This window comes from Onychostruthus taczanowskii, unplaced genomic scaffold, assembly GCF_017590055.1.
Source record: "Onychostruthus taczanowskii isolate IOZ18803 unplaced genomic scaffold, ASM1759005v1 scaffold19, whole genome shotgun sequence".
NCBI lineage: Eukaryota > Metazoa > Chordata > Aves > Passeriformes > Passeridae > Onychostruthus > Onychostruthus taczanowskii.
This window is the reverse complement of record NW_024499128.1, coordinates 6,788,899-6,805,238: the sequence shown is the minus strand read 5'-3', so window position 1 is coordinate 6,805,238 and position 16,340 is coordinate 6,788,899. Positions and strand designations below refer to the sequence as shown.

Genomic DNA, 16,340 nt, shown 5'->3' with positions numbered 1-16,340 from the left:
AAAGTGTTTTCCCCTTGATTAGATTCAGAGATAATAATGTACCAAAGTACAAGACACCTTTGTAATACAGAACAATTATTCAAGAATTGTTATCTTTGTATTCAAAGCAGGAAGAGGATCCCACAGTCCTTCTTCCCTGTTACAGGTGATCTGTGCTTCTGTTATAAAGTCACCTCTAATTGAAAATGTAACTTACCTCAAGCTCAACCCTTGAGGGTTCAGAAAGGCAGGTGCAGTGTAAACACAGCACACAGCCAGATGCCAAAGCCACTCAAACAAGGAGCACCTGGAAAGCAGAAGGTTTTATTTCTTAGTGTCACGCTACAGCTCAGGCCTAGAAGTCTTCTTTACACCACCACAGAGAGGTGCAGCAAACTGCAACAGTTGAATCCTAGTTACATTCAGCTCTCCAGAGATGTCACTTCCAGTTTAACATACACAGCTCCAAAGAGAAGCATTTCATAGGGAGCCAGGAACAATGGACAAGAAGCTCAACAACTCAGGTGATCTTTACCCGGAAAACTCCTCCCTTTGGCAGACCTCCAGAAGGAACAGGTCATATGTGAGAGGGAGCTGGGCTAAGAGCACTTCCAGGTGCTTCTGGGAAGGCCTGCTATAATTCCAGCAAGGGCATCATAGCAATTTAGTTCCCCTTACTCCTGTTTCAGCACTTCAGCTTCCCTCTCTCTCCTGCAGCTTATGTCTTATTGCTGGTGTCACTGGAAACAACAATATTTGCTGTCTGATAGGGATAAGTTCTCAACATTGTATTGACTATGTGCAAACTCTCTCACTGTAACACATCCATTGACATTGCCCCCTATAAACTGAAATATGAAGAAGTAAAAGATTAAACCACTGAAGTATAGGTACTAATAGGCTTTAATTCCAAATAGGATGGGAATGGCAGGAAAAACTATTCAATGGCCCTACAGCCTAAATAAAGATGCTATTCCACCCCAGTACTACCTCCTTTCCCACTTGCAGCTCTGCCAACTACATTCTGCTGCACATAAAGGCTCTGACCTGAAGGTCCACAGATGGAGACCCCTGCCTTAAATTTAGGCAAAAAATATGGGAAAGAAGGAGAGGGAAAAGCTCACTGTTTCAGACTACCTTTTACACAAGCTAGTGCCTAGCACAGTGTAATGCTACTAGACAGCTGCCAATGCCATCTGACAGTCTTCCTCCATTACCTCTTGCTGTGGATAAATCCAGCATCCTCCTGGCTGTTTGTCTTGGTCAGGCATGTGATTTGAGGCACGACTGTAGAAGCTGATTAGCAAAGCCACTGTAACCCACCCTCAGAACAGAGGCCTGCCCCTGGTGTGTGCTGCGAGACCTCACACCCCGCTGGTGTGTGCCCTCCCCCGGGCAGGAGCAGGGATGACTCCACTCACCGCCGGGAGCCGGGGTTTGTCCCTCCTGGGCAGATCCTGCAGTGCTCTGTGTGCCGGGGCTGCTGGTCCTGGCTCCATCCAGGGCCAGCCCCAGGCTCTGGAGCTGTGCTGCATCCAGATGCTCCCGCTGTGATCCTGTAACCATGGCGGCGTTCTCAGGGCCCAGGTTTGCTATTTGCTCTGGGGACAATGCCTGAGAGGAACAAAAGACAGAAAAATTGGTTTAGGCTGTCAATTATAGAAGGCAGGTAAGGAATCAGAAGTCAGCACTGCCTTGCATTTGGAATGAGGGACATTAGCCTTCAACATTGTGTAGCTATAAAAGAGCTCAATAGAGCTTAAAAGAATCTTCTGTATTCATTTACTTCCCTGACCACTCATCTAGCTGTCACCTTTCTCTTTGATGCTGGAAGCTGGCAGCTTGAGAAGCTTTCTATGCCAGCACTTCTTCAATATATTGCTGGAGTTTAATTTTCCAGCCATTTCTTTTCTGATTTGTTCAAAGACTGATGGTATTGTGCAACCTCTTGTGTTTTCATTTATTTCCTCTTATATCTGCTCCCAAGCAACCTCACTTGAACTTACATTTGACCTTTGATTATAATTAGCAGTAGAGCAATGAGATGAAAAGACCCCATGTTTAATCTTATTATTCAATTTTCTCTTTTAGATTGAAAATCTTCCCAGTTTGTTCATATTAAATTTAAAAATTAAACATGGCAATCATAATCTTACAGTAATTATCTTATATCGTGTAGCAATTAAGCAGTTTGTAAAGCCTGTATTATTGAGCAGGCTGGTTTGCTTTAGTTCTAGTTAACATTCTGCAGTCACAAGCATTTTAACCCTCCTACACAACAAGCCTTTTTTCTTGCAACAGTTCTGCATCCAGGTTCTACTTTGGAAAGACAAAATTCCCCTTGCAAGCAGGTCAGATGATGGAGCAAACCCTTGCCCATTTTTCGTTGTCTACCAAATGGTGTGCTGGTTTAAACTCATGGAAATGCCTACAGGTTCAGACATGTTGAATTGAACATCTTAACTCACTTGAAGTCCATAATACAATGTAATTTTTCATAAATCAAAATCTGAATAATTCATACAGCTGCAAAATGAGCAGCTGTTATTTTTTACACATAAAAAACCTGTGTAAAACCAAAGTCTTCTTTGTATCTTTCAAATACAGAAAACTCTTCCAAAGAGGTACCCTGCTTTTTATTAATCATTTTTTGTAGCATCATTACTACTTTTACTAACAAAAATGTTGTTTGTTAGAAATTCTACAAGACAATATAGAGCTGTTTTGCAAAGAAACAGTTTCTGTAATGACATTTTAGGCTTATCTGAACTGTCAGTGGTACTGTGCACAGTTAGTGCTCAAGGAGTTTCTCTTTTTTATGGGAGCTGACACAGTTAACTCTCTGTTTAACTCAACTGTCCATAAGTACATTGCTTGCCTGAGCATCTGAAAGAGACCGGCCCAGGCAGAGTATTAATCTTGTCACTAAGTCAAAGAAAGTCAGGAGCAATGATCTCTGGATCCCTGTTCTAATTTCTGGTCCACATTCAATACTGCTGTAATTAGATGTAATTCCTTTCTGATCTGTATCTGCCTGCACAATCTGTTTTTCAGAGCTAACTTGGGAGAATGGTGCCAGATTTTAGGTTAATAAAGCAGCTCTTGCACAGTCAGCAGAGAAATCTGTAGCTATTACAGCATCCTTGCAAATGTTAATAAACAGAGACAAAAATTCAGATTTGAATCAAATGTTGGAAGATACAGTGTCCATTCCCTGTTTTGTGATATTTGCTATTTCTTTGGCATGCATTCTGAAGGATGAACAAAGCTTGTCTAGCATACTTCATGGGCATCACAAATACAGATGATACAGCTGAAAGTTAATGTTCCAGATCCTTGATGGTCTCTCACTTAACAGACCATAGAATTTTTTTTTGCCAAAACCCAAAACCTATAAATCAGTGCTGCAGTTTATTTATACCAGAGTAAAAACAATAGAAATTTAGTAACTTCTTCAGTAATCAAGCTCTTACTTGGAAAATTTCAGGAGGTATATGTCTTACAGCTGATGGCTGGAAATATGGCATCAAGCTTTTATCAAAAGCTTTTAATTCATCCTCATTCAAACCACCTAAAAAACCCACATAATAGAAACAAAACTCGATTAATGTTATTTTTATTAAATTTATTTTTAAGGTAATATAAACTTTAAGCACTTATAAAAGATATATAATAAATGGTTTATTCCAGGGTGTTATATAGAGAGATGCTGGTTCGTTCTGTTTCTTTCATTATATTTCAGCATTACAAATCCTCTGACCTTAGCCATTGACATGGAATGTACTCTACCTGAATTACTTTATCTTGGAAAAGAGAATTATAAAAGCCTATAAAATCATAAGCAATGTTATTAGGGAATGCTCATTCACAGTCTCTTCTGATCCATGGTTAGGGAGCATAATCATGCAGTGAGAGTGACTTCACCACCTAGGTGGTTATGGTGGGGAATCATTGCCACAGGCATTGGGGATGCTAAAAATTATGAGAGCTCAATGTGCAGTTAAATGATAACAGGGAAACAAATCCAGGAACAAAACTGGGAGTGACCTCTGGCTCAGGAGGTCTCTGAGGCTGCAAGAGCACTCTGGGGAAGTATCACTCCAGGCCAGTCCTGCCCTTGTGCTCTTTCCCTGGGCAGCCCACTCTTTCCAGGCAGGATACCTGGGTAGCCAGAGCACAGCTCCTCCCAGGACAGCCTGGTTCACAAAGAGTGACTGGGTCTGGAATCCTGATTGGTTTTGCCTTCCTTGATTTACCCTTTCCAACTTACAGGACCCAAGTAACTTCAGGCTGTGCTTCCCAAGGTCAGTTTGACCAGATCTACAGAACCTTACAGAGAATACCACGACTTTTCCTTAGTGCTTCTGAAATTGCTGGATGCCTGTCTCTGTAGGTGACTCCCCTCTGGAAGAAATGTCTTTTGTCAGTTTAGAAAATTCCCCGGCTAGGTGAACCCATCTCTTAATAGCAATGCTTCACAACCATTACCATCTGCAGCTGTAGCTTTGTTACCTGCTATAGTACCAATTTCCTGTAAAACAGAGCCATTCCAGCTGGTAGCAGCACCAAACACAGATTCTGTCATCCTTTTAAACTGCCTCAGAACAGGGGTGCTACAAAACAACAGGCCAATTCGTGCAATTGCAGCACTGCAAAAAGCAACAAGGTCATCATTACAAGCTGCATTTACATGGAGTACTAAACAGGCCTGGAATATACCTAAGCCTGCTGTAGGAAGACTGCAAAACCCATTTTCAATTTAAAATATATGTGCACAAATTGCATACAAATATTTCAGGTTTTAAGCAAAAACCTGTATTTCTTGATGCAATACCTAAATGGTGGGATATAAATGGAAGAGGAAAACTATAAAAGAACACGTTTTAAACAACTGCTGCATGCCTTCTGCTTTTGTAAAAGCACTTAAAATGTAAAAGGTGTCCTTTAGGCTCTGAAAATCTTGAAGGAACAAAAATGGCACAATAAATTTTATCAATAGAGTTACTAACAAATATTTCATTAGCTATCAAATGCAGTACCTGAATTCAGCAGTCCTTATGGATGTGATTTCTGTGGAGTTCAAAGCACAGAGAACAGGTCCTAATCCAACTAAATCAAAACTTTTTAATGTGCTGATGGTCTGGCCAGAGTCATCTAGAAAACCTTGCAAAATAGCTCTTGCCTACAAAAGCAATAAGAGAGTATGCATGAACAGGGCAAATATAATTGAAAGGTTTGTTACCAGATGATTAAAATCTTACCAGAAGCTATGGAGCATAAATATATATCCTGAGCCTCCCCAATGCATGGCCATGGCCTTCAGGAGGAGCACTGTCACCACCTACATGTGACACTGAACCAGGGCACTGTTACCCTACCACTTGCTAAATGCAAATGGTGTGAAAACACTCTGTACTTCTTCTGCCAGGCCACAAGGAAAGCCTTCACCAGAAGAAATGGTGCTGGGTTGCCTCACAGAATCAGTTAAATGGCTACAGGAAAACATAAAATACCTAAGGGGATCAATATGTAATTTTACTATTTTTAATACTCAGGATGACTTGCCTTATTTAAGTGCCATATATGAGTGGTGACCTGTGTCAAGGATTAATTTTCAGATATGAATGGGATATTGGTACCAAAGTGCCTTTGCAAGCCAATTTAGGGTGGTGCTCATTTTAAACTAACCCTTTAAAAACTGAGTCCATCTCAAGCATGTCATCAAGGCATCCTCCAAAGCCAGTGAAAGCAACAATCATCTTCCAAGATTTCCTAATCTATCCACAATGCTGAGCTTCAAATAACTAGCTTAACTAGCTGCCTAAGTTTTAGATAACTGAAGTTCAGCAGGATGAATCTCTTTTAACTAACTACTCTTACTGACAGCAGGAAACCTCAAAAGCAAACTGGTTCTGTATAAAATCCCCCCAAGTGCTTCTTCTTATGTGCCCTTCACAACATGAATCTATTAAACAGATTTGTGACATTCTTCCAGAACTGCCACCATGCCAGCATCTGTGCAGCCACAGAGCCCTGATGGGCCACAAAGTCAGAAATATGCTGCCAATTGCATATATAAATAAAAGTTTTTAACTCTTTTTATGAAAGTCCCACTGACATAACTAGAAGTTATTCAAGGAAAGGAACATGAGAGGAGTGTTATCTCTAATAAAGAGCTTCTAGGGCAATGGATGCTGGGGTTGGGGCACACTACCTATTCTGTGATTGCCCTTAGGAAGGACTAGTACTCCTAGCAGTAATGTCAATTCCAGGGACAGTGTGAGAGGAGCTGCTGACCTCCTTCTGCTGCTTAGTGGACAAGTGCTAAAGAACACACTCATCCCCACCCCAATTAACAGTGATTGATGCTGTCTTGGCCACCTCCAGGGAAGCCCAGCCAGGCAGACACCAGTGCTGACCTATCTGCCACTTTCACTGGGGTCACAGCTGCAGAAAAGCAGCAGGGAGTAGTGTGGGTCTCTGGATCTGTTGTCTAGGCAGTTCTAGGACTTGAGTCCCAAAGGGCATGAATCCAGAGCCTTTCACCAGGAGTACCTTCAGTAACTCACTCACCTGGGTAAGAGTCCACCCTGTTTGCTGACTGAGAACTGAAACGGTGTCGATGGAGCGCAGGTCCAGCTCTGTGATTTCCTGTGCAGTGAGTGCCAGAGCAATGCGGCCCAGGGAGATGATCTGGTAACTCCTCCAGTCTGGCAGCAACCCCCAAACCTTTAGATGAGAGTCATTAATATCTGTTAGACCATTATGACTCTTCCTCTATACACACCATTCTCAAATCCCTTGGTTCTAAAGTCCTAAAATCTGAATATTTCTCTTTGCACACAAAAACCAGAGCTTAGGTATCGTGAAGGTTTTTGAAGTTCTACACCAATAATTATTAGTTCATCTAAAAATGCTGCAATTTTTACAGCTTGGACTTCTTGATGAGTCAGAATATGAACTGCTGGAAGTGTGGCTGTAGGAGCAAAACCACTAAGAACAATAAAAATGGGGATCTGTGCCTAGATCCACACTGTTATACTGTCAAGAAAGCAGCACCTGCACTACCCAGGCTTCTTCCCAGCTGCAATCACTCCAGGGGACTGACTTTAAGTTCCTTTTGTGACTAGTCACCCTGGCTCAGCCACTGACAAGGAAAGACAAAGTAGAGAATCAAGTAATATAGACAAAGAACCAGCTCCTAAAGTTCTGATTTCTAGATTGTCTTCATACAATGTTAAAATAAAAAAATAATTCAAAAGTGTTTGTACAGATACAGTTAAATTTGTAAAGCTTTGTAAAAAACCCAAAGAAATAAGCAGGGGCTCTTCTAAACCAGTACCAATGTATTTAAACTGACAACTTCCCCTGCTTTTAACTTTATTTGTGATAAAGTTACAGCGATTGAAAAGCTGTCACTGAGCAGCCCGAAGGAAATTTTGGTATAAGGCAAAGTTCTGCCAGAGTAAAGAATAATAAAAGTCCATCAAGAGCTGAATTTTCAGAGGCCAGAACTGTCAACTACATTTTCTTGACAACAGTAGAAGACTGTAGACAGTGGTCAGTATCTCCCCGGATGTGGCCAATTGCCTTTACAGAAAAAGACACTGGGTTTTGGTTGGAGGAAGTGACTTGAACAAGCCAGGAACACATTAAAAAAAAAAATACTCACTTTTAAGCTCTCATGTACTTCAGCAACTCTGCTTCATGTCAGCAAATACATGACAGGTTTCTAGTATAACTTCATGCTGCTAACTCCACCTAGAAAATTAAAACTAATAGCCCAGGGCTGGGCTCCTGTCTGAGTCAGAAAAATATTTCCTCCATTTCTGAGATAGCTACAATTTAAGTTTTGTTCAAAAAGTTAGAAAGGACAAAGCTAGTGGGGACTTGCTGAAGAGCATCTCTGCAGTTGCCTACTAAATAGTGTTTGTACTATCAGATAGACATGGAGCTGTACAATCTCCAGAAAATATAAAAGTAGAGCTCAGGAATCCGGATCTCTGAAATGAAGCACTCCTTACACAGAGCTGCAGGCTCTCTGCTGTGCACATCCAGCACAGAGCAGCCTCAGCTGCCAGGGTGCTTTTCCCAGCTATGACCCTCAGGTTAAGGATTTGTTTAAGAGATGCATTGCTGGACTTGTACCTCCCAACTGAGCTTCCACCAGATCTTTTATGTCGGTTTTACAATGTCATAAAGGGTCTAAGTCTGGGAAACTTCAATCTTTTCCAAAGCAAATAGATAGTAAAAAGTATTAGCCCAATTTTAAAGCTTTTAATTCTCTAGCTTAAGAGATACATAAAACACATGCAGGCAAAAATGCCAAGTGTCTGTTTCCTGATCTAGGCCATAAAGTACAGAATTTGAAGTACTTCATAAATAGTATTATCTGACAGGGCTGGGTGAAATCTCAGGCAGAATGATATAAATAACACAACACATGAAACTAAAACACTCCTTTGTCCTCATTCACCTAGAACTACAGATCCATACAGCTGTCACTGCTGCAGAGCTGGGAGACCTTCCACTTACAAGTGAGCTAAGCTTCTTACTTTCATTAAGATACAATCTGATAACTAGACTTTTTGAATTAGTTTGGAACAATGACTAGCTCAGGCTTAATGAAACTGTTAATCAAAGATGTTAATAACATAACAGCATCTATGCATATAATTTCAAAGAGCTTTGCCTGTCCTGTCTCATTTCTCATGCTTCATGCTCAGTGTAACACCACACAGCATTTTGAAATTAATATATAGGAAGTCTGTCTTTGTCTAGCAGAAATCTGTACAAACACTCACAGACAGAATATACTGCCATTCAGTGCACTACAGATCTGTGAGTCTTTGAATATAGCCAGAAATGTGAGTGTATCAATCTTGTTAGCAATTTCCCTACAACTGATACCACTCTGTATGTACCCCAATATATTGCACTACTGTAAAGAATAGTAATTTTCACTATGTCAGGAGAGCACTGGTTTTATTTTCTTCTAAGATTACATTTTTCCCCCTTTTCCCGTGTCCATGCTGACAGAGGGAAGCTGCCTTGGGAAGAATACATCTTCTACAGTTGTTCTCCTGCAACAAGGCAGCAGAGACACAACTGCAGAGCCACCATCTTCTTTCAGAAATCTGTGCAGTGCCACTTCTCTTCAAGCACCTGCAGTCCCACTGCTCTAAAAGCTGAGCTTCACTGCTAAAAATTGCACAGTTGGCCTTATTTACCCCAAATCCCTGGTCAGCTCCACTACTGGCTGCAGCTGCTGGCTAAGGAGATGCTGCCCAGGCCCATGTGGCCCCCTGCTCCTGCTTTCCTCCACAGGTCACAGCCCTCAGGTCTCCAAGCCTCTTGCACTCTGTACTGCTTGCTGCCAACTGCAACTTGTAGATGCTTCCCAACCTCATTCTGTCAGAACGATCTGATGGAACCTAAAAAGGACTTTTACATGTTGGATCATTTTGACAGAAGGGGATTATAGAGTAGCCATGCAGAGATGGAAGCAGAGAACAGATAACCTCCAGCAGATGCTGCTGACAGGAAGCTGAAGCCAGGCTGGGGCAGTACCCTCTTCACCTCTGAATTTTCTGCAACCAGAACAATTTGTCTAACTGCACCCTAAAGCTTTTTCTTGCTGCACTCAAAGTATGTTTGGGAATTTGCCCATTCCCTGCCAGTGCAGGCCACCACAAAGCAGCAAGAGGAGGTCACCCCAGGGAGAAGTGCAATGGCAACAACAGACATGGAGCAAAGTCTGACTTCTCTGGCAGCCCACTCTGTCTCAGGCAGGGCTGCTCAGAGCTCTGTTGGTGCCCCAGACCCAGCGTGCTGACCTACCCCAGCACAGTCCTCTGTCCAACTGTGCTCCTGGTAAGGACAAAATGTAGGTGGGATTTTTCTTCCCTAAGATTTCCCACTGATGGGTCTGTCCCTGCCTGTGAGGAGGTGGGAAAAGGAGCCTTTCAGTCAGTTTGGGTTTACCCCATTGGAAGCTATATTTAGCATTCATGTAGACAGTTTAGCATGCCAAGCTTAATTCTCAGCAGGGCAATCAACAGACCCTAGTACTGCTTGCTGATTTTTCATTTATGAAAGGAAAGTGAGAAGCAAGCAGAAAGGTAATTCAAAAGTAAAACCACTTCACTTTTCCAGCTGCCAATAGCTCAGAACTACTTGCCTGCTGACTCCAAAGCAAGGGCAATAGTCTTCTATCACCACCTCACATTATTTTTCCAATAAACCATAGATATTCTTGTGGCAGTAGTGACATTGACATAGCACAGTTATTTTAGAACTGCATAGTTCAATAACACCAAATCAAATTACAGAATTAATTTTCCTTCACAGACAGGATAGTTACCTGCTTGGCTTTTTCCTTCAAGGCAGTCAGCTGGGAGCTGTTAAAACCTGAGACACCCCCAAGAAGTTCCACATTTTTGTCAAAAGTCCCGGGATCCATGCATTTCAGTTCCTGAACTGACCAAAAGACATTTGCTTCTCCTAATTTAATGATTTCATTCGAAGAAGGAGCTCTGGTTCTCAGGCAATCTGAAAAAGGTCAAATAGCAAGAGTTTTCATCAAAGAGACAACAAAATAAATCAAAACAATATTGATATTTAAGAGAGCAACAGACTATGAAAATATAGTGCTGCTGATGTGATATTGTTAAATTAATTAATTTGTAATTGAAGAATTAAAAAAAATCATATTATTAATGTTCTGGATAGAAAACTATCAGTATCTTGCAAACTTCTTTCAAGTCTAATTCTCTAAAGGCATCAAAACCTAGGCAAGGGCTCGTTCTAAATTTAAGCCACCATTTTCTGGGAGCCTTGATTCAATAGGAGTGAAATGCAAATGTTTGGGGTGACCCTGGTGGAAATTCACCAAAAAGAGCTTCAGCTGAATAAACATCACATTCAAACAGTGGATCCAGCTCAACAAGAATGTAACAGACATGAGAGGTCCTTGCACTCTGAAATGTCTGATAGAGATATATGTCTTGTAAGACTTGCCTGACATTTAAACAAGGTGAAGACAGAAGCTGGATGTGTCAGAGCAGCACAGTGCTTGTTGGTTATGTCAAGCCTGTTGTTAAAATGTCAGGATCTAGAGAGGGCTGTACACTTACCACAGCACTGTTTGGACAGACAAACTGCCTTTAAAAATCTTATTTACAGCCAGGTTCCAGGCCTATGCATTATCAAACGAGACAGTTTCCATTGTGTGTTTTAACAAATCCTAGTCTTTGCTGACATAATCTACCTCTAATGTTGATGGAAAGCAGAAATAAGAATCCTAATGCGGTTGTTTACTGCTCCCTCTCCTATCACTAATTTAGGAAAACCTTATTAAATAATTATCTAAACCAAATAATCCCTACATGTCTTTGGATACGGTCATTACTAGTAAAAAGCATGAATTTCACAGATGCTGTGCCTCAGCTAAGCTTCCCCAGATAAATAAATTAAAGCGAGGATGTACAAAGTAGATTTGTACTTTGAAAGGAGGCAGAGGAGGGATTTATTTGCATCAAAGGACGCTGCAGTAGTGGGTAGAACACTGAAGATTGAATCTGTTGAGCAAATGAAAATGCTGCTCAGCTTCCACTGTACCAGCTGATCTTCAGCTCTCCCTTTACCTCCCTCTTGTGAAGCTGCATTGTTTCCCTTTCCCCTGCTGCAGGAGGTCAGCTTTTCTCATGTAAATACTGCCCATCCAGACACAGTGCAGCTCCCTTCCCCAAGGCATGAAAGCCTAAGACTAGGTGTCCTTGAAAAAAATCCATTGATTTTATAATTTTTAACACACCAGATACACTGATGCAATTAAAGAGGGAAATAATAATTAGATTTTGACCTGATGTCACTTTGCTGTTTCTTTTGCTATAGATTTCGTTTGATGAAAAACATATATATATATATATATATATATATATATATACATTATAACATCTCAGTGCTTGTGGCGAGAAACTTGAATTCTTTCTCCAGCACTGCTACTGCCCTCTGGTAGCATCTCAGACACACAGCTCCCTAGTTTTGCTTTTCATGCACCATCTTGCCTTAAGCACCTTAAAGCCTTTGCTTTTAATCTTGATATAGACATAGATGCAAGAACTCTGTAACTGGTAAGTGCTGCTGCTATTAACACTAGCTCACAACTGGTCTGTGACAAATGCAAAATAGCACTGGTGACATGAAAAGCTGTAATGTTATTCTGGAGTAATTTTCATAATATCCAATTACAAATCAGTAATTAAACTTCATTCCTTACTGAAACCACTGTGTGAGTTGTATGGAGCTGATGAGATTATGTTTGGTAACAGAAGCTCAATACAATGTTTGGGCTGCAGAAGCATTTCCTGGAGTAGCACAAACAATCCTTCAAGTTCTCATCTCCCAGATTCTCCCCAGCTGAGCTCATGCACCCCAAGTGAAGACTCAGGAGCCTCCACAGTCTTGGAACCAAGTTATCCTCGGACAAAGACCCTCAGCTTTGCTGGCATTGCTCTTGCAATGCAGACGAGAGAGCTCTGCAACTGCACTGGACATGAGCTGGGCTGATTAGAGAAGTCTCTGGGATTCATGTAGATCCAGAGGCTTAAGAAAAGAACACTTAAGGACACAGGCATACTGAAATACCTGCTGCTGAACCTGCAGTCCTGTGGCCCATGACAGAAGAAATATGGCTTGTGACTTGTGATCTGCTGATTTACTTGTTGAGGGAAGAGTGAATTTCATGCACACAGGTGAACTAACCCCCTGCTATTTCACCAGCTGAGTCCTGCTTTTTTTAGAGCCTGATGATAGTGTCATGACTCCTCTGATCAACTGAGGTCATGCTTTGTTTCAGGCTATTAAAAACCCACAACTCTCAGAACTCCCTCCACCTCTCTCTGCCTATGAATACAGCACGCTAAGAGGCAAATTCATTTCCAGAGACACACAGTCATCATTCAGAGTTCCTGCCATACAAGCAGATGGATTTCCATGGTGGCTCAGGGCTTGCTGAGAGCTTGAACCTCTACTCTGCTAGGCAGAGAACTAAGGGGGAGATTTCAAAGACAAAGGCAGACAAGATCAAACTCCTTGAATATGTTTGGATCTAAATTCCCACTGGTGCTTTTCAAAAGCTTCCCCCACAGCAGGATTGTTTTCCATGGCACAGGATGGCACAGCTTACAAATTCTGCTTGGGTGAATTTCAGATAAGAGAAAGAATAGTTGTTATTATAATAATAGAATATAGTCAGAGTATCTATCTAATATATATCTTATATAAAGAAGTATCTATCTTATATCTATCTTATATAAAGACAATGATCCACTTGTCACCAGAGATTCTAATAGATTCGTTTGGTTGCTAATTAAAATACCTTTTAGATGATTACAAACTTGTCCATTTGGACAGAAAAAACACAGTGCCACCACTATCAGATTTAAGAACAGATCAGTCACCATATGCTCATGTCTGGCAGAGGATTAACTATGTGCAATCTTTTGGCACAATGGTAACTTGTCAGCTTCACAGGTTTTTAATTCAAGGGGTTTCAATTAGATTACAAAGTAAAAATAAAAAAAATTAAAAATAAACAAACACCCCTCTAATTCAAATCATTCATCTTTTTCCTTTGTGCACTCAGAAGGATTCCAGGAAATGCTTAATTATGCAATACTGTAATGAAAGTTTCAGCAATTAGTGCATTATACAACTCTGATGAGCAGCAGAATGAAGACTCTCACTGGTTTTTGCTGGAAGTCTATAAGTTACTGAATACTTCACTTTTATCGTTTGGCTTGTCAGAAGGCATTTGATGACAAAGTGAGACAAAGTCTGTTTGAATTGCACCATCTCAGCCCCAATGGCAGCACTCTGCAGAGGCACCAGTGCAATACTGACCAGCTGTGCTGAGAGATGGGCTGACGCTGCCAGTGCTGTTGGAGAGTGACTCGAACACAGCTGACAGAAGCTCTTCAGCTGAAGAAACTGGTCCAATTGTCCTTGCTATTTGTAAAATGATACCTGGGAACTTCAAAAGGAAAGAAAGAATAAATAAGGCTTCTCTCCCTTTTAAAACAAATCAATTTGTGGAGAAAGACTTGTGCAGACGTTAGCAAAGCAGGGTTAGTAACAGTTCAGTCTCGTCCCATTGTGCAGATGTTTCAGAAAAAAGTAATTGGCTGCTACTGAAAGGTCACCGGCACACATTTGAGGGGGAAAAAATTAGAAACAAAGCAAATTCTGAGTGATTCTCCATCCTGTGTGCCCTCCCAGCTTCTGGCAACACCTGAGCACTGGCTGATTGGTGTCTGTGTCCAGCTCCTCCTGGAGAAATGAGTGCTACCATTTTAATTCGGGCTTCATTTCGCTTGTCTTAAATTTGCCAGGTAAGTGTATGAATTGGGATAGGGACCCAATTAAATTATGAGAAATAACTTTGACCTGTTTGCCTTCTTTAGGCTTTTCTGACCTCTCTCCTCCACCCTGCCAGACACCTTTTCCTTTGAAGAGTCCTATTCTATCTGGTCAATTATAAGCATTATCTCCAGTGGGAAATCTGCTCACTGTGTTCACATATTTCTGCTGAAGAATGAATCCCTCATTCCAGTATAGTTTACTCCTATGCATAAAAAAAATTAAGATTATATTAACTAAAAAGGGCAAGGAAATTACAAAGTGCAATGCTGAGGCCATCAGATATTGTTACTTGTGCTATGCTGGCCCCAGGGCAAAGGGCCACATGAGTAAATGCTCATTTGATCAGTATGATCCCATTAATAACAGGATAAGAAACACAACTTTTATGGCTGGAAGGCAGAAGGATGGAGTAAAGAGCACTACAAAGTATAAAGTACTAAAAATGAGTCTGCATCACTATAAATGTCCCCTTTTTTTCCCTATGTGACAATGAAAGTAATTCTTTATAATAACATTACTCTCAAGAAGAAATCTCTTTGATGGAATCAAGAATATGTGAAACATTAACACAGGATTCCCTGACAAAAGAATTATTTACCTAGTTCAGCATTCAGGTTACATAATTTAGACTTCATTATGACATTCACAATTCCAAGTTCTAAAATATATGTTGTAAATTAAAATTTTTTAATAAAAGCATACCTTTTCAGCAAGGATGTTTAATTCCTCTTTTGACAACAGAACTATGAATGGTCCAACATCTAATGTTGTTTCTGCTGTCCAGTTGTTTGAGGAGCTGAAAAAATATTTTGAAAAATTGTATTAATAAAGAACATTACAATAAAAATAATACTAAAACTTCAGTGGGTTTATGATACTTTACCATACTGGAAACACAATTCTACGCCAATGTGATGATTCACTGTTACAAGCACTAGATTGCATTTTCTCACCTTTCTGGGCATAGGGCATTAGTGGAACTCACAATATAATCAGAAAAACCCTTCCAATGTGGTGGTGATGGAGCTCTCCCTCAATAGTCAAATGTTCTTAGCATTACAGTGTTCGAACAAGGAGAAATAATTCTGTCTTTGAAAGAAAATTTACCATTTTCCATCAGTTCATATTGCAATAGTAGTCTGCAAAATGGTTATCAAAAGAGAAGTAGAAACATCATCCACATCTGACAAGTGTCAGTCAACCCATTTGGTAGGTGACTTAATAAAGCTCATAGATAAGTTATTTTCAGCCTGACAGAGCCTATAGAAGAGTGTAGTAACAAATATGTTACTAACTCATGTTCCCACAAACAATTTTAATTGCTTTGTTGCTCCACTATGAGAATGTTTAAGTATCTTCAAAATTAAATATAAAATAACATAAAATCTTATTTAGCACATTGTGCCACAATTCAATAAAACTGATTTGTATCAAGATCAATGCAGGGATGGGATCTGCTGGAAAATACAGCTATCCTACCACAGAAAAATGCTGACTAGCAGGAAGCTGAACAGCATCTAACATGATCAGGTGGGTCAAGTGACTGACTTTGGGGTGAAGGGGTGGTTAGAAACTGCAAACAATCTCCCTTTTCAAATGCAAGATACTTCCAAGGGACAATGCAAGACAGAACAGAATACTATTGCTACATAGAGGATGGCTTTGTTCTTTGCATGACTGATACCACTGAGGTTCCATCTGCCCTCCTAATCTGAGTCCTTCGTGACACCCAACACACTGCCCACTCTGCTGCTGCAGATTCTTGAACTTTGTATCCCTCTGCTTCTTCTCTGCTGTCTCCTATTGCCACAGGTGCTTGCAGTCTTCTTTCCTTGTCTTCTCACACCAGCACAGCAAGTATCCCACTTCCATTTTCCCATTCTTTGCGTTCCTGCACCATTCTCTGCTTGTAACCCCTTTCTCTTGCCAGGCCTGTG

The 16,340-nt window shown here is 40.8% G+C and overlaps 1 protein-coding gene across 1 annotated transcript in view; it reads right to left on the bottom strand.

The window, feature by feature from the left end:
• Positions 1–218: 218 nt before the first annotated feature.
• Positions 219–16,340, bottom strand: part of OTOA (otoancorin) — a 32,268-nt gene continuing 16,146 nt past the window's right edge. The window contains exons 20-28 of the mRNA XM_041401796.1: positions 15,106–15,199; positions 13,885–14,014; positions 10,343–10,530; positions 6,553–6,708; positions 5,019–5,161; positions 4,492–4,628; positions 3,453–3,550; positions 1,401–1,593; positions 219–286 (exon numbers count right to left, since the gene is read on the bottom strand). Of these exons, the coding sequence (XP_041257730.1) occupies positions 219–286; positions 1,401–1,593; positions 3,453–3,550; positions 4,492–4,628; positions 5,019–5,161; positions 6,553–6,708; positions 10,343–10,530; positions 13,885–14,014; positions 15,106–15,199 (1,207 nt within the window). The remainder of the gene's footprint in view (positions 287–1,400; positions 1,594–3,452; positions 3,551–4,491; positions 4,629–5,018; positions 5,162–6,552; positions 6,709–10,342; positions 10,531–13,884; positions 14,015–15,105; positions 15,200–16,340) is intronic.